The sequence below is a fragment of the Mastacembelus armatus genome, chromosome 10 (genome assembly GCF_900324485.2).
Source record: "Mastacembelus armatus chromosome 10, fMasArm1.2, whole genome shotgun sequence".
Classification (NCBI taxonomy): domain Eukaryota; kingdom Metazoa; phylum Chordata; class Actinopteri; order Synbranchiformes; family Mastacembelidae; genus Mastacembelus; species Mastacembelus armatus.
This window is the reverse complement of record NC_046642.1, coordinates 403,837-425,869: the sequence shown is the minus strand read 5'-3', so window position 1 is coordinate 425,869 and position 22,033 is coordinate 403,837. Positions and strand designations below refer to the sequence as shown.

At 41.2% G+C, this 22,033-nt stretch overlaps 1 protein-coding gene across 1 annotated transcript; it reads left to right on the top strand.

The window, feature by feature from the left end:
• Positions 1-828: 828 nt before the first annotated feature.
• On the top strand, positions 829-21,635 carry pde6a (phosphodiesterase 6A, cGMP-specific, rod, alpha). The gene is made up of 23 exons (XM_026331262.1): positions 829-1,157; positions 2,008-2,149; positions 4,758-4,910; positions 5,885-5,974; positions 6,460-6,600; positions 7,416-7,490; positions 7,663-7,727; positions 8,074-8,140; positions 9,470-9,517; positions 10,973-11,122; positions 11,727-11,870; positions 12,553-12,618; positions 12,830-12,976; positions 13,874-13,981; positions 14,472-14,581; positions 15,282-15,369; positions 15,784-15,884; positions 16,228-16,335; positions 16,422-16,485; positions 18,874-18,948; positions 20,755-20,838; positions 21,151-21,319; positions 21,592-21,635. Exons 1-23 carry the CDS (start codon positions 829-831, stop codon positions 21,633-21,635), a joined length of 2,568 nt encoding a protein of 855 aa, XP_026187047.1.
• Positions 21,636-22,033: the final 398 nt, after the last annotated feature.

Below are 22,033 nucleotides of genomic sequence, written 5' to 3'. Positions count from 1 at the left end.
TACGGACACTTGCAGACTTGGTTACCACGACAGGAGGATTACACACCTGGCTTGAGAAAATAGAACATTAACAGGTAAATATTTGCCTATTTCTTAAACCTATTTGACCTGTGGTATCAGATGTCAGTTTTATGTTGACCTAAAAATGTTGATGAATTTCTGAAACACCTTCAACAATAAACAAATGCTAAAATAAATAATCACATGAAAGTATTAACTATTCTAATGTGATGACACTCACTGTATGGCTGAATTAGTTGCCAGGAATAACTTCAGGCACATTTCAGACACATCATATACAGGGACGCTAACATTTTTGACAGAAGTACGGACATTACAGTAACGACATTAATGAAGCGTCCTTCGTTAATGTTAATGTGTTTTTATTTATTTACGCATTATTTCAAGACCAGCATGTCAGTGAGTGAAGAACTTATTTGTAGTTATTTCCCATTATCTTTAGTTCTATTGAGCTTGTTAGAGTCTTTTATTGTTTTTGTTCTATAACACATTTTTAATTATTACTGTATGATTCAGTCTCAGTGTCTCAGCTGTTTTCAGCAACGTGTAGAGGTCAGGGGTTATCTGGTGTAGAAAGCAAAATCATCAGTGAAACAAATGTTTTTCTCAGGAGTTGGAGACCAAACCAGAGTTAAAAGGAGAGTAAATATTGAACTTTAATTCATTTTTTGGACAGTTTTTTGCTGTTTCTGTTTAATTGTTCGATGACTGTTTTGCTGTGTGCAGCTTTTTCTCACTTTGGATTTAAAGAGCTAACCATCATGCTCTCTGTATATTATAATCTGTTTCAGACTGTTAGCAGCAGGCATGGTGGACACAGCGGCAGCAGAGCAGTTCCTGGATGCCAACCCACAATTCGCCAAGCAGTACTACGACATCAACTTCCGGCCTAAGGTAATCTCCGACCTGCTGGACAGCAATCGCACAGCTGCGGTGGACATCAGCAAATTCCACGATCTGACGATGGTGGAGGAGAGCGAGATCCTGTTTGACCTGGTGCGGGACATTCATGACAACCTGCAAATGGAGAAGTCTGTCTTCAACCTGATGAGACACCTCAGCTTCATGATGAGGGCCGCCCGCATGAGTCTCTTCATGTACCGACAGAGGAATGGTGTGGCCGAGCTGGCGACAAGGTTGCTGAGAGTTTCTGTTTAAAGATTAAAACAATCTGCTGACACCACTTTAATAAATAATAGTATGTATCATGAGGATTATATTTCCTTAGATTGTGCGTGAAGGAACATTTTATCATGTTTGTTTATGTGTCTCATAAAAAGCAGGAAGCATGTGAACCTAGGACCTCACATTCTGACCAAAAATGAGTTCTATAAATAGGAACTAGGAGAGGATCTTTTTTCTCTCTTTAATTGTACAGGTTGAAAACATTGTTGGAGTTTTAGTTTAAATGCTGGGATCTATTCATCTTGCAGAAGTCCCTGACACATCTTTGCAGTCTCTCCTCCACTTTTAAACTCCCACTATTTCTTTGTTCTGTTTGCATTTCCTCCACCTAGCTAGTCATCACCTGCTGAGGAAACATTTCCATGACTTTGCCAGAAATGGAGCACACGCTTACGTTTTCAGGCAACTCCTTAGGGAACCATGGGGAATGAAGACAGATGTTATTTTTCACCAGCACATGGGTTCACATTCATACAGTTCCAGTCAGGCACATTTGGCAGCTTAATTAAATCAGGGGATGTTAGCTGAATATAACTCAGATGGATGCTGTTTAATGCATCTCTGTGTGTATGCGAGGAGCCCACTGCAGCAACAAGACCACCTACTGTTCAGTTTCACTAGAGATGTTTTGCTTAAGGGCACAGTGATGAGTGTAGAAGGATCTGAGCATTTCCTCTTCTTAGTGTCAGAGTTTTGTCCAGATGACAAGACTTTGAGATTTTCTGTGTGAGGTAATGCATATTTAAAAAATCAGTTGCATAGTAGATTATTAATACATTTTTTCTTGATCTTTATCTCCAGGTTATTTAATGTCCATAAGGACGCGGTGTTCGATGACTGCCTGGTGCCACCTGACAGTGAGATTGTGTACCCGTTGGACATGGGCGTCGTGGGCCACGTGGCCTCCACCAAGAAGATGGTCAACCTTCCTGACGTGTCTGAGGTAGATGCACATTGTTTGCTTGTGTGTGTTTTGTGTTCACTTTTCAGTTGGTGAACACAGAAGGGATTTAAGTCTGTTGTGTCCTTATCAATCCAGCACTTATCTCTGGTCAAGATGTTTTTTATAGAATGGAATCAGAAAACAGTTTTATTGATCTACAACTGGATACCAGGGAACCAACCCTCCTCTGTAAACACAAACCATCTCTTTAGTGCATTTATTAATTCTTACTGCTCAGTGAATTTTTAATCCCTGGTTTGCCATTGTGACAACCAGCTCACTGCTTTTTCCCTGTTTGGCCACCAGAGGGCGACTTGATACCACAGTTTCTCTGCCACTAATTTCCTCCAGCCAGCTCGTCTCATTATAACCATTATAACCATGACATTTAAAAATAGTTGGCAGGCTTATTCCCACGTACACTTCATGTTTGTCATGGCACTGCAGGTCCAATACCTTCACTTCACCCACTCCCACCACCCATACCTGTGCCAATTGTTTCAGTGACATTTACACTTAATAAGACAACGGCCGATCCACATGACTGATGGATTACAAGTCCTCCCCTCTATCGGTTCATCTCTTCATGGGAGATTTGAAAGTGCATCTTCTGATGCACAGAGAAAACAGGCCTGGGTTGATGAAGCCGGTCTCTCTATCGGTTCTGCTGCTCTTTTGTCCTGCTGTGCCTACACTGGTCTAAATCTCTGTCCATCACGCTGCAGCTTTACACAAACACATGAAAACATGATGGGAAATGTGGCAACTGGAAAGATATCTAAGCCCCCGAGCATCAGTCTCTCCAGTCGCAGTGAAGGAACAGCTAATGTTTCCATATAATTGGTTGGCTTTATGATGCTAATGCACTGTGAATGGCCTTTCAGACTAATGCAGAGACTGGGAATCACTGTCTCTCTGTGCTCTATTTTCATCTCAGGCCAATCCATTGCAGCCGGTAAAGCAGTTGTAGGTGGAAAGTGGGATTATGTTTCACTGGGATTATGCACCGTAGTAGATGGCAGCCGTCGGCCTCATTTCTTCCCCTTCTTTTGTCCCTGCCTCTGGTAAATTCAATCATCACATAATGTTGAGTGTGGTATCTCTGACTGGTACTTATGTTGTGGCTACTGGAGCCACGTTCATGTGTCAGTGGAGGAGATTGCAAATGAAGCTGGTTAATCTGTCCTGAATTAGAGTGATCCCAGATTACTCCCAGAGGTCACACGGGCCCTGAGCCATTTTCACAGACTCAGCACTATAACTTTAATCTGTTCTGTTACACTCCATTGTTTCACTTAGTTGATTTTATTGGGTAGAGCAGAAAGACCTTGGAATCAACTTAAGACGACTTAATGTGGCTAAATCTGCTAGAGAGGAAGTTTTTCCTCTGCTGTGTTTATTTGCATTTGTTGTTTATTTCCCAATATAAATACTACTCTATTGTTTATGTAGAGGTATGAGTTTCCTGCCTACATGGTCACTGTCCCCCAGGAAACTCCAGATTGGATAATTACATAACTGCAGGGCAGGTTTCAAGACAAAGCTTCAGTTTAGGAAAACAGGTCACCCCCTAAAACATCTCTGGGGTTTAACAATCTGTCAAACAGCCCAGATCTTAGAAACAGGTTTATTTGTAAGCTGTGTCAGGCTGCAGCTGAAGCCGATATTGTACTGTGCAGATCCAGGATCAGCCTGACCAACCTCCTAGTGATTCTTTTCCTACTCTGTTATTGCAGCTCAGGGCAGCCCCAGTGTAAATAGAAAAGAACAATGTCAGAAATTAATAAATACAAGAAATTATGTTCTGGTTTAGTTTGAGGTACAGGCTGAGTGCTGCTCAAATCTCATTACTGATGCTCAAACAGAACATTAATGACAACAGTTTGTACTTGCTGGGAACAGGTTGTGCTCTGTCATTAAGGCAAGAAAAGTCATTTTGTGCAGATCCAGGATGTGTGTCTGCAGCTGGGTTTGTGTTGCTGTGATTTGCATGTGACAGCAGCAGCAGCAGCATTAAGGTCTCTGAGGATTGAGGAGTTGGAGATGATGCAAATGTGTTTTTGTGATTTTTTTCTCATGTGGGTGGGTGTGAGGTTGGTAAACAGGCACATAAAAAATACAGCAGTAGTAATTTTCACCTCATGCTGGTCTGTAGAAGAATATAAATTGTGTTCATCTTGCAAACTGCCCTGATTCACAGACTCCTTACCTTTACCTGTGTATTTTCTTTGTTTTCAACTTCACCCAAACCAGGAAATAAGATCAGACCTTGCCTTACCCAGATCGGGACTCTGACACAGACTGTGGTCCCCGGGGTGTCGCTCTTTTCAGGCTTTCTTCCTCCTTGGCAGTTACCGAGCCGCTCTTCCTCCCCTTCTCCCCCGGAGGAGCACAATTGATGATCCCTGCTGTACAGGAGGAGCAGTAGGTGGAGTGCAGCAGAGAGGCCTTGACTTTGTGGATAATGGAAAGCCTTTGCTGCCAGGGTTTATGGATGGAGGTGGTGTGTTAATCAAAGCTGGCTGTGGAAGTTGTGAAAGGGGCGTAGGCAAAGAGCAGGATAATTAAATCCAATCAAATCCCCTCTGTCTCTGCCTTCTCTTCATAGAGCCCTTATTACAGTGACTTTGTGGATGAGCTGACAGAGTTCAAGACCAAGAATCTCCTCGCCATCCCCATCATGAACGGTAAAGACATGGTGGCTGTTATGATGGCTGTCAACAAGTTGGATGGGCCGTGCTTCACTTCCAAAGATGAAGAGGTAAGAGCTGATGCTGCCTGTGTTGGAAATTCGCCCTGAGCACAGTTTATTTTAGTGTTTCAGTCAAAATAGAAAACAGAGTGCATTGGTTGCAAAAGCAGGCCAAATATGATCAGTTCTTCTTTGCCTGTGGGCAAACTTTCCACCAAATTTCACTAAAAACAGTATTTTTTAAAATATCTTGCTATTTAACATTTTTTAAATAGACAAAAAAACTGTATGAGAAATGATCCATCTGTCCCTGTGGGAAACAGTTATGGTCTAGTAAATAATTTGGGTAGATATTAAATAAATCAAGTTAACTCAGAACCTCCAAACAGCAGCAGACGATGTTAAATATAAATCCTATTTACTACACATGAGATTACACTTTCTGGTTAAAGGTGACATGTCAAACATGGCAGCCATGTAATTATAGTATTGACTCTAAAATGAGATACTGCCATTTAAAAACATGACAGCTGACTGACTGATGGCACAAAGGGGAAACATTTAAAAACTGTTTTGTCCATAAAATGATTTATGTTTTAAGGATTTAGTCACATGCATTTCTCAGTATTGACCATCACCCAGGCAGCACTGTGGTTTAGTGGTTAGCACCGTTGCCTCACATCAAGAAGGTTCCTGGTTTGAAACCCATCAGGGGCCTTTCTGTGTGGAGTCTGCATGTTCTCCCTGTGCTTGTGTGGGTTTTCTCCAGGTACTCTGGTTTCCTCCCACAGTCCAAAAACATGTATGTCAGGTTGATTGGTGACTCTAAATTGCCCATAGGAGTGAGTGTGAGTGTGTGAGGTTGTTGGTCTCTATGTGGCCCTGTGATGGACTGGGGACCTGTCCAGGGTGGACCCCTGCCTTTCACCCAGAGAGAGCTGGGATAGGCTCCAGCAGATCCCTGGGACCCTGGTTAAGGAATAAGCAGGTATAGATGATGGATGGATGGATCATCCCACAGCCTGTGTGTTTTTCTCTTCTAGACCCTAAACAAGTACCTGAACTTTGCCAACTTGGTCTTGAGAGTTTTTCACCTGAGCTACCTACACAACTGTGAGACCAGGAGGGGACAGGTGAGGCTGCAGATCAGGTAGCACTTCATATACAGTAAGAACGTCACACAATCATATTACAAAAGTAGAAACTGTAACAAATGTTTGGTTACAGGGAGATTCAGTTCAATTTATTTGTATAGCTAGACAGCTAACAGGCTAGCTGCTAACAGAGCTAGGCTCGCTGGCTTTGGTTCAAAGGGTTGGAGCTTCCAGTTCAGTGATCATCGCCTCCAAAGCTGCCAGAAGCTTCCACTTATTCTAGGACTCATCGTGACTAAAGGAAGCAGAGAAGAAACTAAACATGAGGCACTGAGCAGGAGAGACAGGGAGAGGCTAGCAGCTAGCTGAGATAACTGGTAGGCTATCGAGCGCTAAGTCTGTAAATAGCAAGAAGTACTGGTCAAAAAAGACGGTACTTGACTAGTACAAAAATATGTGACCCAGGAAACAGCGTCACCAAGAAAAGTCTGTCTCAAACTATTTTATTCTGTTCTGTGCTGCAGGTGCTGCTGTGGTCAGCCAGCAAAGTGTTTGAGGAGCTGACAGACATAGAGAGGCAGTTCCACAAGGCTTTGTACACAGTCAGAGCCTTCCTCAACTGTGACCGTTACTCTGTGGGACTGCTGGACATGACCAAGACCAAGGTGGGTCAGCTCTGAAACAGAACACTGAACTGAGAGGTCTGCAAGCAGTACGCTCATTCCATGTGTGCAGATAGCGTGTTCAGTTTCTAAGGGAGCAGGTCACTTGAATGAAGCTTAATTTAAGAAGACAAACCACTGAAGCTTTGATTTGAAAGCAGAGACAATGAGAAACATTTGGATAGTCAATTATTATACAGTCTTTTATTAAAGCGAATGCCTTCATTGCTTATTACCTATGCAGTGCTGTATTGATGAGTTTTGAGCAGTTTTCTTTTTAGAAAGTATTTGGGGCTTTGTCTGATCTGTACAATTTCTTTGCCTTGATTTAGTCTTTCATTGCTTTTTATGTCAAAATAGACCAAAATACTTAAACCCACGTGCTGGTCAGCAGTGTTACTGTTTATCAGTGATAACTAAGACTTGGTCATAAATACTACTTATTGACTGTGGCTGGCACCTAATTACAAACAGCTGCCAATTGATTCCTGACACCTGCTTTCTGAGAACAAACATGTGTTGCCTGCCTGCACAGATGGCTGTCTGTTAACAACACTGGATTTCATGAATAAAGCACTTGAGAATAAACAAAACCAGTACCTCAGCTCTGAGCCCAAGTTTTAGAACCTGCACTTTGTGAAGACACATGAAAAAATATTAGACTCTCCTAAAAGGCTGCTGGAGTTAGCGTTTTAATGGTGGTGTTGGATGTAACCTGCAGTGTGTGTTAAATGCATCTAAATAATGAAACGGTGGCATCAGCTATATTGTCTGAGTCTTGTTGTTTTTCTTTTGTGTCTTTCTGTGTGCGTCTGTAGGAGTTCTTTGACCTGTGGCCTGTTCTGATGGGGGAAGTTCCACCGTACGATGGACCCAAAACTCCTGACGGCCGAGTAAAGAAATATTGACCATTGTTACTACAACTACAGCTCTAAATAGTACAGTTACTGCTCTTCCAGCAGTTCTCCAATCAGTATTCCCAAGTTGTGTGGCTCCTGACATTTGTTCAATGTGCCACTATCAGGCCTGAAGAAGCTCTAATTTTTATGTTGTGTGTGTTTCCAGGAAATTATTTTCTACAAAGTGATCGACTACATTCTCCATGGTAAAGAAGACATCAAAGTCATACCGTGAGTCACGGCTGCTTGGAAAGTGGTTATTATTGGCAGTCATGTTTGTTTCAGTCACAGGTGTAGTGTTGTGTTGGGTCTTTTTCTTTTTGACAAGTGACATTTGGATCTTTTTTTATTCTTTACACAACATGGCTTCTCTTGTACACATTAATCACCACTGTCCAAACATTTCTCTGCAGAATATTTCTGACAATCACACCTGTGTAAACTAAAGGTGGTTGTTGTTGTTCAATTTTTCATATAACATATTTTATATTTATCCTCCCAGAGTCACATTATTATTATTATTATTATTATTATTAGCACAAAAGCAATTACCATTTTTGTTTTTGTTTATCCCTAGGAATCCCCCAGCAGATCACTGGGCCCTGGTTAGCGGTTTACCAACCTACGTAGCCGAAACTGGACTGGTCAGTGTTTTTCATTAGTTAGTTCTTCTCTTTGTGATTTTAACAAATCTCACACATTGTTGTGAAGAGAACTGAGAACCTCAAAGTCAATATGTGCTAGAATAATATTCCATGAACCAGGACTGATTATGTGGCTGTATCATGAATTTGACACATCACTTTTACATTCCTGAGCTGCAAACATGAAATAATTGAAACTTTCCAGAGCACAAAAAACTCCTCAAAAGTTCCCACTTGTAAACCTGTTTTCATAGCTTTGTTTCAAACATGAACCCCACACCCCCACTTCCCACCATGCTGTTTGAAGGCCAAACTACATAAACCCTGACGACACTGGTTCGGATGTGTCATGTCACTGCACAGAGGAACATTTGGTTTATGTAAATCAGATGAGTTTAGCAGCTTTTTTTCCTGAGCGTGTCTATTACAGGATGCCCATTGTCAGCATATGTTTGGCTTACAGGCAAATGAATGGCCAACATTATTGAGTGATTGCACATGTTTTGATCCAGCTACGCCTTCAGAACAAAATTGTCATTTCTCACTCTGACTTTATAACTTTCTTTTCTGCTGTGCATGTAAAACCAGGGTCCTTTAAATAATCTTAATTTCAAAGTATCTGCATCGGACGCTGCGTGTGGTCAGACGAGCAGAACACCGTCGGGCCTTATTACACAATTGTCAGTGTGCACATCGTTGTGGAAATGAAAAGTGCTCAGCCACACGCTGCTGTGATGTATAACTGTAATTTTTGTAGCCGTTATAATTAATCACAGTGCGTTTTCCAAACGACTGAGCCTGCTGTCGCTCGTCCATCTATCCCTCTGTCCTCCTCCTGTCCTGTCCTTTGTCTTTGCTGCGTGTCATTTTTCAACCCTACATCACCTTTCCTCGCTCTTCGTCCCCATTCGTCCTCTTGTACATCATGGAAAAGGTGGAAACTTCATCTCTCCACAGAACCATCTTTTCATAAATTGAGAGAAAAAGACGTCAGATCGACACTAATAGTTTTGGATGTGACACAGGGGCTTTTGAATGGATTCTCTGTGGGCCAGTAAAACTTTGTCATCTCTTGATGATGATGATGATGATGATGATGATGATGATGATGATGATGATGATGATGATAACATGAACCTGTGGTCCTTTAAGCCAGAAAACTGAAGGTGGAGTTTTTTATGTAAGAAACAAAGGTGTCTAACTCGTCTTAACCTGGTCTGTCTTCTTCTCTTCAGCCAATTTCATGTTTTTATTCCTTCAGAGTTTGTTTGTTTGTGTTCGTCATTATCCTCAACCCACTTCTGTCTTCTCATTTCCCATTTTTAACAGATTTGTAACATCATGAATGCAGCTGAGGATGAATTTTTTAACTTCCAGGTAAGAATGTTATTTAACCGTAAGCAGGACAGATTGACTACATTCTGGTTTTGATGTGTTTCCTGGTTGAGAGATATACCAAACACAAGAAGCCACTCGGCTGCAATAAATGTTTAAGTTACTACATGCAGCAAAACATAAAATCAATAAGACAACACTTGCACAGTATTAAATTACCCGATAAAATATTAAGCATCAGTGTTTTATCAAGTCAGCTATATGCTCTCACCATACCTAATGGACTGAAGTCCATCAGCTTAACCTCTTTCTGGACATGATTTCTGCTTGTTGTAATAATCGTGGCTCATTGCAAGTCGGTAATTTCCACATGACGTCTTTATAAATCAAAGATGTCAGCCCTGCTCTCATACAGATGACAAGGACGATGTCTTTGATTGTTATCGCAATGAAAAACTAAAAGATGCATGTAGATGCAATTGATTTGAGAAAAAAGTACAGTGTCCATTTTCATGTTCAGCGCTGTGCTCATTAATAACAGCTGTTGTAGTGGGAGAACATTTTTACTTCTCGTCTTTAATGAGCGTTACGTGTGACTTTATTTTTGAGTGTTTGAATAAAATAGAGCTGTATTTGTAGATTTAATGTATGAAGATATTAACTTAGCTGTATAATAACCTCCACTAGGGAACAATCTTAAAGAACGTTATTCCATATATTCATAACTGAACAAAAGATATGTCCCATATTCTCTGCTCTCTTTACTTTAAATTAGTTTCCTGGGGGTAACAAAGCTTCCATTGTATTTATCCTTATTATATCACTTGGTTTCAGATACAGTCAGAGCCATTGTCCCTGCTCATACCTTGATCCTGATTCAGCACTGCTGGAAATTAGTCTGACTATTGACATGCAGATCCACCATTGTGTTCTCCTACATAGTTTGATCCAAGGTTCAGTGTCATCCAGGGCTCCTTTTGTGACTCTGTGATTCACCTCATCTACCAACTTTCCTCCAACCTGCTTCTGTCTGTGGTTCCCCTGCATTTCCCAGAAAGCTTTGAAGCTGTGGTCAGAGGAAGTAGAGAGGTTTTTGTACGTAATTAGGGGCAAGACGCTGTAGCTGTTGACCTCATCACTTTTAATTCTTCTACGTGATGTTTCCTTCAGTTTTTTATGTTCCAGTGAAGAATGAAACGTTTTTCTAATTTATTTTTTGGTAACCCCTGACCTTAAATCCAGGAACGTTTTGTATTGTTTTTCTAAATCTTTATATCCGTGATGTAAGGCGCAGCATCTGTGAGACATGCAGCATATTGTTCAAATTGCTTGTGAATGTTGTGTAATTTCTGCTTTCATGGTTATAAAATTATCAGTTAAACATGGTGATTGACCAAAAACGGCCTGTACCGGCATCCTAACCATGTTGAAGTAACAGTGCAGGACAGTATTTATAGCCATTGAAATAATGCGTGTTTATGTCGTGCACGTGCACAGAAAGAGCCTCTGGACGAGTCCGGCTGGACCATTAAGAACGTCCTGTCTATGCCAATTGTCAACAAGAAAGAGGAGATCGTGGGTGTGGCCACGTTCTATAACAGGAAGGATGGGAAACCCTTTGATGACATGGATGAAACACTGATGGAGGTACAGGGTGTGTGTGTGTGTGTGTGCGTGTGTGTGTGTGTGTGTGTCACTGGTTTATAAATACACTCCATTCAGAGCATCTGCATTATTTATCGCTGGCCTGGAGCCTGTTTGTCGGCCTCACTGTGCAGAATTCAGTTAAATGCATAACCTGCCGGTTTGATCCTCAACTCAGAATTTTGATGTTTGAACAGATTGTATGTGGTAACATCTTTCAAAAATTGCTCATAGACAATAAAATGGTGGCAGTGCTGAAAACATTTACTCAGCTACTGTACCAAAGTACAGTTTTGAGGTACTTGTACTACCTAAGTTCTTTCTGCAGAGTTTGTGCTTTGCCCTGTGAAAACATTTTGGTACAGTATGTTTGAAGTGTCAGACTTGTAAGAGAATGTTTTTCACAGTTTGCTGTTCCGACTTTTATTTAAGTAGTAGATCACAACTTTTCCCACAGCGACAGCAAATGACACAGAACTGTGTTCAACAGCATTTCAAACACACAGAATCAGAATAAGAAGCTGAGAAGTTATTTTATAATTTAACTTATAATTTATTTTTTTGGCTGTGATAGGATGTTAACTTTTTCTCTCACTCCTGTGTCCAGTCCATGACCCAGTTCCTGGGCTGGTCAGTGCTGAACACCGACACCTACGACAAGATGAACAAGCTGGAGAACAGGAAGGACATCTTCCAGGACATGGTTCTGTACCATGTCAAGTGTCGCAAGGATGAAATTCAGAACATCCTGGTTAGTAAGAAAAAGTGGGAGAGGTCTGGTCTCAACTAGTGCTGAGATAAAATTATTCTCAATACAACCGAAATTTCTGCACCATCTTTGCAAAGGTAGTCCAATTGTTACGCAGCTTGAAGTCATTTCTTGGTGCTTTGTAGTTGATTGTTTGATCACAACCCTCCCAACATGTAATAAATATATGTTGTAAATATTATATTTAGATATTGTCAAATGTAAATGACCAAGATATGAAAGTTTCCCTTAAAATGGAATTGAAAAATAATTGTATAGCCTGCCAACAGTGTATTGGATATGTAGTATTTGTAGTAATTATGTATTTTGTTTATTTCTAAAATTATATGTGAAATTCTGTTAAAGCAGCCATTTCAATAGGTACAAATGAATTTACCCTTTTTCATCTTAAATATCTTAGAAATAGTCGTATGGAAATGATCTATTTTGGAATAGAAATCCACATTTTTAATGGAACCAAGGTTCTTATATTATAAATATGGTTCTGACATTTGTAACCAAGCAAACTGTTGGTTTTAAATTCTGTTTTAGGATGATTTTAATTGTGTTCAGACACAACTTGCATTAGAAGGTGCCTGTCCGACACGGCAGCAGATCATGCAGCATCTAAATGTGTATGTATCTGTGGCATCAACCAGTGTGATGATGGTTTGTGTTTCCTCAGAACACCAGGGAGAGATGGGGGAAAGAACCAGATGAGTGTGAAGAGGAGGAGCTGGAAGAGATTCTGGTAAACAGAACATTCAGCATGTGCTTCTGAAAACTCCCTGAAATGAGCAAATGCATGTTTGTGAAACTCTGAGACGGGGAAACCAACTGTACACATCAAACATGATCTTTAATCATTTTACCACCTCACAATAGAGCAGCCTGCACCTGACCTGCACCGAGCCATAACAGAATGATTGAAAAAAGACATGAATTGATGTCTCTGTCCACAGTCAGAGGTTTTGCCGGACTCTAAGAGATCAGAGATCTTCGAGTTTCACTTTTGTGACTTTGAACACAGTGAACTGGACCTGGTGCAGTGCGGCATCAAGATGTACTACGAACTGAAAGTGGTGGACAAGTTTCACATTCCCAGAGAGGTGGGTGGGATGGTCAGATGGTTAATTTGTGATTTCAGTTGTACCTCACAGAAATGTCTGTTTCCAACTGACTCTTTGACAAAACAGGCAATTTTCATAGAGCATGTTAGGTAAATTCTTTTTAACAAATGGACTCAGAGGACGAACTTCGGTAAGATTATATAGAAGTTTTACTTGCAAGGAGTAACAGTCACACAGCACCTTAGTACAGCATGAGGATCACTGGCCCTTAGCTGGGCAGCACATCATTTTAATACTATGATACAAACAGTCATGTGATAGAAGAAGAGAGAGGAGGCAGTTTCCCATGAAACTGCAAAACATCTGGGTTTCGATACTAGGTGTCTTATCAGAAAGTGAAGGTCAGAACAGACTGACCTTAGGAAGAGACAAGAGGTAACAGGCCCTACTCAAAAGTGTTTTTGACTTACATTAAAGTAAAGCAGATTAACAACTTGAGGGTAACATTTTAATTTCTCTAACAGAGCAACATACAGTTTTTAATGCAGTGTGCTCAGACAACAGATGTTTGTGTGACCACAATAGTGTGCCGTGATATGATTATACTGATATGATTATACTGAAGTCTCTGAAGATGAAGTCAGTTGGCGAGAGAAGCAAAATTGTTCGCCTGCCATTGCCCAGTTAAGCTTGTGCAGGTACAGTAGTTAGTGAGGCAATGATTTAGTCTAAACCTACCAGGCAGAATAATAATGTAATATTTTATAATTATTATATTATATATTATATTATAATATTTTTTCTTGTATAATAAATAATAATGTTTAAGGAAATGCAGCTGCAGTTACTGGATTTATGGTGTCGATAAAACAGCTGAACTTTGCAGTGGTTGTTGTTAACACCAAATACACAGGGTGATCTGTGTGTGGTCTGCAGGTCCTGGTGAGGTTCATGTATTCGCTCAGTAAAGGCTACAGGAAGATCACCTACCACAACTGGAGACATGGATTCAACGTTGGACAGACCATGTTCACCCTGCTGATGGTCAGACACACACGGATAATGAAGTGACTCAGTCTCCTGCTGTCACACATTTCTCCATAAGCGCTCATCAGTATTTCTTCCTTCTCTCTCCAATAAATCCACCGTTCTCCTCCTTTCCTGTTTCTCCTCCACCTTCTCAGTCATTCAGAGTAGTAAACATCCTTTCTCCATCTTTATTCTCCTCCTCCTGTCGCTGCCGACTGTGTATGTGTGTAAGTGAAAGACAAGTGTCTGGAAATGAAAAGTGAGTCTTACTTAAACTGGCCATTAATAAGAAAACCACTGAGTGTCATTACTGTTCCCAGCCCCTGTTGGGAAACCTAATCAACCAGTATTTATATATATGGGTGTGTGTGTGTGTGTGTGTGGGTGTATATTTTAACAACTGTTAATGACTCACTTGTGGTAACATTTGTGTAGGTCATGAATTATGAGCCTACTTGTGTGTCCACAGCTGATCCTCTGTTCGGGCCTGTGTTTGTCTTCTCAGACAGGCGACCTGAAGCGTTACTACACAGACCTGGAGTGTATGGCCATGGTGACTGCTGGCTTCTGCCATGATATTGACCACAGAGGAACCAACAACCTGTACCAGATGAAGTAAGATCCACAGGGTGAAGGTAGATAAGGCTAAACAGCCCGTGTGCAGGGACATCCATCCCAGGCCACAGTGTGTCTGTGTAAACCCGAGGTCATTGATGAAGACTGACCCCGATAGGTGACCTGTAACCTCAGAAGCAAGAAGCTCATTGAGGATTTGGCCTGTATCATTACAGTTTGTTCTGTGACACAACAGCTGTGATTTCACAGGAGGAACTGCAGACTAAGCTGCTGGAGCCAGTTCAAGTTCAACTATGACCTCAATATTAAGCTCTGGCAAATTCATATCAAATGCTGGAAAACTCAAATCCACGTAGAACAGAGATCATATGGTTTTATTTGTTGTTGCTGCTATGACCCAGTTTCTTCATGAGTTTCAGATACATTCATTTACCTGTCAGGAATCGGACAGTTTGGTTCCTCTAAGAACCTGTAATTGGTTCAAAGTGACAACAGACACTCCTCCTGTGTACAGATGAGCTGACCTCAGCTCCTTAGGTGAAGGTGACATCACACACTGAGAACATCAATGAGCTGATATTGACCAGATACACCTCCAGCTGCTCTGCTCCACTTGCTGATGGATGAGCTAATGAGAGCCGCCATTAGCCGTGGACACAGCAGGCCAGGCCCACCGCGGGTTTAACATGCATGATTTATCACAGCGTAAACTCCCAGCATGCTGTGTGTGTGCTTCCAGGTCTGGTAACCCTCTGGCAAAGCTTCACGGCTCCTCCATCTTGGAAAGACACCATCTGGAGTTTGGGAAGACTCTGCTGAGAGACGAAGTATGCTGCACACGCACACTCAGCTACACGCATGCAGGGGTGGACACGCTAACAGCTCACACCTGTACAATATAAAACAATGCGGTGCTGTAGTTAATATGACCACAGTGACCTGATTAACAACTGAAGCCCCGCTCGTCTCTTTCCTTGGCTTCTGCAGCTCAGTGGCAAAACATGAGGAAAATTTTAAAGGAGCTGATTATGAAAATAAATTCAGAAATGTTTTCATCTTTCTTAGTTTTATTTTTTCAATTGATGTTTTGTCAACCAGAATTTCTGATTCTCATTAAATGATTTTTGTTTTACTCCTCACTTTGCTCTTCTAATACACACACACACACACACACCCACACACACACACAGAGTAATTCCTGTGTTATTTAAAGTGTCTTTCTTCACTTCGTCCTGTTTCAGGCTTTGAACATTTATCAGAATCTGAACCGACGCCAGCATGACCTCGTCATACACCTTATGGATATCGCCATCATTGCTACTGACCTGGCTCTCTACTTCAAGTCAGTACAGCACAATTAAAAACCTGTGCGTTTATCATTCTACTGCCTAAAATGCTCTTTTTCAGTATTTCATGGCAATAATTACACCTGATTTTACGTTTAATAGTCCTTTCATTTTGACTTTTAAATAAAAATACAAGTAATTTATTGAATTTGAAAAAGGCATCAGTTGAATATTAGGCTGTAATTGACCACTAAAAAGTGGGTTATTGAATTATTCATTGGTTAAAAAGAAAGTTTGTGTTGACAATAACAGAATGAGAGACTGGCCTTCATCAGAAACCCTCCTGTTGTAGCTGATCCTTCTCTCCCCCACCTGGATCACTGTTGTGTTTCTGTGCAGGAAGAGGACAATGTTCCAGAAGATCGTGGACCAGTCAAAGACCTACGAGAACTGGAACGACTGGACCAAGTACATGATGCTGGAGACCACACGCAAAGAAATTGTCATGTAGGCACTTACGCACATACACAGAGAGGCAGGTGCCAACGCAGATGCATCTAAGTGGTCACGTACCATCATGCATTTGTCTCTAGGGCCATGATGATGACGGCGTGTGACCTGTCTGCCATCGCCAAGCCGTGGGAGATTCAGAGCAAGGTACACGCCTTTGTGACCTGTCCACAAGGTCCTTTTCATACTTCAGCGGTAGGAGCTGTAAAATGGCACTCCAGCTGCTCACAGTAATAATCTAACACAGGCTCCAGGAGAGGCTCTGAGAGGGAGCCAGTGATAAAGTAGATAGGGAATGGCATTTTGTCAGTGCTGCCATTTCTCTCGGCAGCGTTCAGCAGCGATTCCTGACGGCCTCGTGGATCAAAAGCAACCTGCTGCTTTTCAGCCCCCTCATCACCGCCTGACAGGCTCAGCATTTTATTGCAGTGAAGTATGTAATATACACATCGAACCTGCACACACAGGCATATCAATATTCACAGGAGGCATGTCCTTGCTGTTCGACAGGTGCTGCCGGTGGGTAATTTTTTACCTTTATTTTCTGCAAGTGACTGGGAACATTTGCTCTTTTTCAGTAATGCCCAGTCTTATTCTCATGCCTACGCTGACAGCTCATAGCAAATACATCAGCACTGTGCCCATAGTAAAGGCGGTAATGGTCTTTTAAAGCATGTATATTTGAGTCTTTGTGGTGCGTGGCAATATCTGCTAATGGAATTCAGAAATAAAAACATTTGAGGACTTGCCAAGTAAATCTAAAACACCTAAAACAGCTGGCAAAAATGTTTTTGCACACAAAATTTGTTTTTCAGGAATTCTTTGGTCTTTGTGTGTGAATGTGTTTTCTCCCAGGGCCTCTAAAACGATTCAAATTGGATAATTAGAGAAGAAAAAAATCACTGGGGTCACAAGCTGCAATGTTTGGACCACTGGTTATCATGGAGATCAAGGCTCCTTTACAAAAATTCAAGTTCAGACCATTTCAAACTAAAGTGTAAATTATTCTGATGAGTTTAAAACAGATGTTTCCTAATCCTGAACTGAGATATATGATTTATGCTTTTCCATTAATTTGTGTGACTTCCCCGCTTCACTCGAGTGACGAGCTAACGTTGCTTAACAGCTTCACCCTGATTTTTCCATCAAAGTTCCTGAATCCTAATTTCTTCTGTACATAATTTGGTTTTCCTTTTTTATTTCTCCATCATTGTCTAATCTGGTGTTTTAAGTTCAGGTTGTGTTGTCTGTATGTTTATATACTTAATGTGTTTAATTTGATTGGACAATTATTTGAATAGATTGAATATTTATGAACATTTTCTCTTATTTCTCTTTATGTGCAGGTTGATATATATAGAACAGAACATATCAAACCAGTTATCACCATGTTGTTTAAGACTGATATGAAAACAGTTTTATATTGCTGCAGAACAGTTGTGTTGTGCAGCCACAACCACTTAGAACATTCCACTTTTATTTTTTGGAACCTGTTTTTTTTTCTGTTCTGATTTCACCTTTGTCTGCCACTTGTGAGTCAGCTCTACATCCCACTCACACTATCTATAGCCCGGGCCTCCCTCCTGCAAACTGTGCTCCAGAAGTATCTGATGACTAACTCATTTAAAAGTTAATTCCACCCTGGAAACAGCAATAACCGATTGTGGCTGTCAAGTGACGCCCTAAATTCCAGTTTTTTACGGTCCTGAGTAGAGACCTGCAGACACTAGAACGTCATTTGAAGGTTAAATAAATTAGAGGGAATCTCTGCTGATGTGAAATGACTCTGTTTCAGTTGTGCTTTGTGAGTTTTTATTGACAGATAGCACTGCCTGAGCTGTGAGGGAGAGACAAAAGCTTGAGCTGTTCCATCCTGACATCCTTAAGACAGTTTTTGTTTTTTATCTTTCACTTATTTCTGTTCTCATGCGCACAAAATATCTGTCTACAGGCTGCACAGCCTCGTGGCAGTTGTTCCTGCAACACGGGCTTGATGACTAACGCTTTCTAAAATGAGGTTTCTATCCTGAATGCAGAAATCGCATATTATTCATCAGATCTCACGTTGCTGCTTTGAGGGCAGACAGAACAGCTTCCTCCCATCAAGACACAAACCCTGAAACTGCCAGTGAGATTCCCATTTACAGAAACTGTGAAAGCTTTATAGGATCATTTTACCAACAAGTATGGGCGCTCTCCTGCTCGATCAACTGCCCCAACAAGCTGCATGAAAATCAGCAGCATCTTTATTGTTTTGTCCTAAAGGATTCCACCCAAGTACCTGAAATGGTTAGATGACGTTCTCTGGTTCTAGTTGCTCTTTCCTGGGCTGTTTCCTTTTGTTATTGTAAGTTGAATTTGTTTTGGTGTTGGACTCCTGGTCAGAAAAAACAAGTAATTTAAACATGTAATGTGGCTCCATTTTATAAACTGAATAAATAATCAACAGATTAAGTGGAACATAGTTATGGATCTGCAGCTGCTTGGAGATTCAGCAGGTTGTTTTCATGACATCCCTCTTGTTTGACCCTCTAGGTGGCGCTGTCTGTAGCTGCAGAGTTCTGGGAGCAGGGAGACCTGGAGAGGACAGTGCTGGAGCAACAACCCATTGTAAGGATATGAAAAGGAGTTTGGGTGAGGGGCAGAGGCAGAGATCCGTTCTGCTGCAGAGCAAAGACAGAAATCACTGCAGCTCCAGTCGTGCTGCTTGTTTTGTCCTGATAGTTGCCCCTGACATATGTTCCTAAAAGGAATATCTCACATTTGAGAATGTGTAAAGCATAATATGCTGTAAGCATGAAGACAATGAGGAATTTAGAAAACAACATTCATCTTCCACCAGTTTGAGGCTGTTAAGTTTGTGAGCTGGTTTTTGCTGAAGAACATTATTACTTTGATATTTGATTTTTTTAACCATCATGGTTTTACGATCAACTTTGATTTAATGCAGTTAATTTGGATTTTGATTGTGTGATTTGACTCGTATCTCAGTTTTTTATCGGTTCGTGCCAGTAAAATGAAGTTTTTTGAAGGAAGGAGGAGAAAGGATTGAGTGGGTGGACAGGATGATGGGAACTGCAGCAGGACAAGTCTCTCCTTGGGGCTTCAATTTAGAAAGGAGAGCAGGAAGGACAGGATGAGAGCAAGAGAGAACAAGAGACACAAACACAGGAGGCGAAAAGACAGATTTAGTTCCCCGTGGCGGCGTTGTTGAGCGATGTGCAGGCCATTATGTGGAGCACTGGTACAGAAAGAGTGGCCATTGTGGTGCTAACCCAGCCAACCAAACCCTCGTGGCTCTGACTCTCCTCGCTCGCTTTCATTCCCTCGTGTCCTTGAAACACTTGAAGTGCAAGAAGCATCATCCCACACTCTCATCTCACAGTGTGGTGATTTAATAGCATCTGTGTCAACAGGGAAAACTTTTCATTTTGATCAGTTTGTATTTTCCCACCACTCGATTCTGTGACTCACAGTAGTTTGACAAGAAAAAACAGACTTTGCAGGGGCTGTGACACTTGAGCAGTTTTATCTGGAAATGTAGGTGAGCAATTTTACCACCAATTACAGCCAGCATGAACATTTTCACCGCTCTGACAGATTTTTACAGTCCACTCTACTCACATCTGTACAATTTGTACATTGAGTTAGGCTGCTAATGGGAAGCTAATTTAGTCTACAGAGGAAAGCTGCCAGCACACTTTGTCTTTACTCTTTAATAGTCTTTTCATGTATCAGTCTATCAGAGTTTAGTTTCCTGCCTCCACCACACACAATACACAGACATCAAAAGCCAGAGATCAGCTTCAGACTTAGGAATCAGCTAGTTGGTTTTCTCTGGGTTTTTTCCCTTGGGTGTGGACCAATAAAAGTGAACCCTAAAGTGAAATCAGCTGATAAATGTGAAACTAATTTCTTCCTCTGTTATAAAACTTTGTCTTTATTTATTGTTGCAAGACGAAAGGTTGGACACAATAACAGCACTAGAAAGATAATGTAATCAAATGCTGCAACACAAACTACAGCCTCAACACGCTTCTGTAAAACAAATCTCAAAGGTGCAGTAGTATTTATTCATTGCTGCTGGACTGTGTTGTACAGTTTAACACATTGTACAATAAACACTTTGAGCCAAGCTTTGTAATTGATAAGTCCATTAAAAGCTTTTTGCTGAACAGGGAACCAGTTGGTAACGTAGATCCTGTTCTTGTCTAAACCACAAAAATTACTGTAAAAGGTTTTATGCCATCAATTAACGTCACCATATCTTGATGTATCTTTATCCAATACCCATTTTTTGCAGCAAGTTACAGTTAAATAGACCAGTTGGTATCATTCATAATAAAGAAAAATATATTTGGCTTTGCTGCAGGGTTGTCGGTCAGATCAATAAGCACGTTTCTTTCTCTTCTCCAGCCTATGATGGACAGAAACAAGGCAGATGAGCTGCCGAAGCTACAGTGTGGTTTCATCGACTTTGTCTGTGCTTTTGTGTACAAGGTCAGACATCACACCACACAAACATCTACTGATTCCCTCTCTGCCGTGAACCCTGCAACAGACTGACCTGTAGGCACATGTAGATGCTGGAAGCTTGAGCTCAAGAGTTGATAGAATTTTAGCCTTGACTTCATTTTTGGGCTGTGAATCTTATTTCAGATGTGTAACTGGATTATCAGAATTTGTTTGCAGTCATTTTTGCTAGTTTTATATTTATGATTTAATAAATGCTAACAGTTTGGATCTAACAAAGCTGTATTGATTTGATGTGATTTGATTTGTGTTGATCCGTCCTGCCCTCCTGCTCCCCAGGAGTTCAGTCGTTTCCATGTGCAGATCACCCCCATGCTGGACCGCCTCTTGAACAACAGGAAGGAGTGGAACGCCCTGAAGGAGGTGCACGAGGCCAAAATGGCTGTCATCGAGGCTGCCAAAAAAGCCAAGGAGGAGGAAGCTCAGAAAGCTGCAGCAGCCAGACAAGGTAGGAGGATCTCGAAGATACACAGACAATGCATTACTCTCCCTGTTTCATGTGGGATGTAAATACCTCTGAGCCTAAACGATGAATGCGCCAAATCTGAGGCACATTTGGCAGCCACAATAAAACACAGAAATGCATAGAAACAGGTGAAAATTAATAATAATCATCATAATAAATACATTTTTCATGGTGTCACTATAAATACTAAAAAAATAACTTCCCTTTTATTTTTCTTTTCTCCCTTCCTCCTTTCTTTCCTCCTCCTCATGCAGCGAGTGCAGCCCAGTCACAGTCAAAGACTTGTATTCTCAGCTAGAGATGTTACAACACTACTGGTTTGCTGGCAACGTGGTTGGTTCAGCGATTTTTGAGATTTCACCTGAAAAGTCCAGTGTAGTCAAAGGAATCGCTTCTAAATGCATCTTGCATTTTCATTTGCTTCCCTTCTGAACTGCTTCTTCCTGTCCATCCTTTAACTCTGTATTACTCCTCAGACACTCTGGGCTTCATGATGTGTTTATGTAGCTCAAACATTTGACAGTCATTTACCAAACAGAATTACATGCATGCACACGCATCGTCTGCTGCAGAGCTTTCAACAAGAAAGTTTCCAGAACGGGCTCTGCTCAAACAACATCACATGCACAAATTGATATAACGCTGTACTGGCATTAACTGAAACCGGCACGTGCGTAGAATGATGTTATATAGAAA

What these genes read in the sequence shown, in the direction of transcription:
- pde6a (XM_026331262.1), top strand. Translation starts at nt 829, where the DNA reads ATGGTGGACACAGCGGCAGCAGAGCAGTTCCTGGATGCCAACCCACAA. An exon ending in GAAGACATCAAAGTCATACC is followed by an intron (nt 7,728 to 8,073) that starts GTGAGTCACGGC and finishes GTTTATCCCTAG; the next exon opens with GAATCCCCCAGCAGATCACT. An exon ending in GACCTGGCTCTCTACTTCAA is followed by an intron (nt 15,885 to 16,227) that starts GTCAGTACAGCA and finishes GTTTCTGTGCAG; the next exon opens with GAAGAGGACAATGTTCCAGA.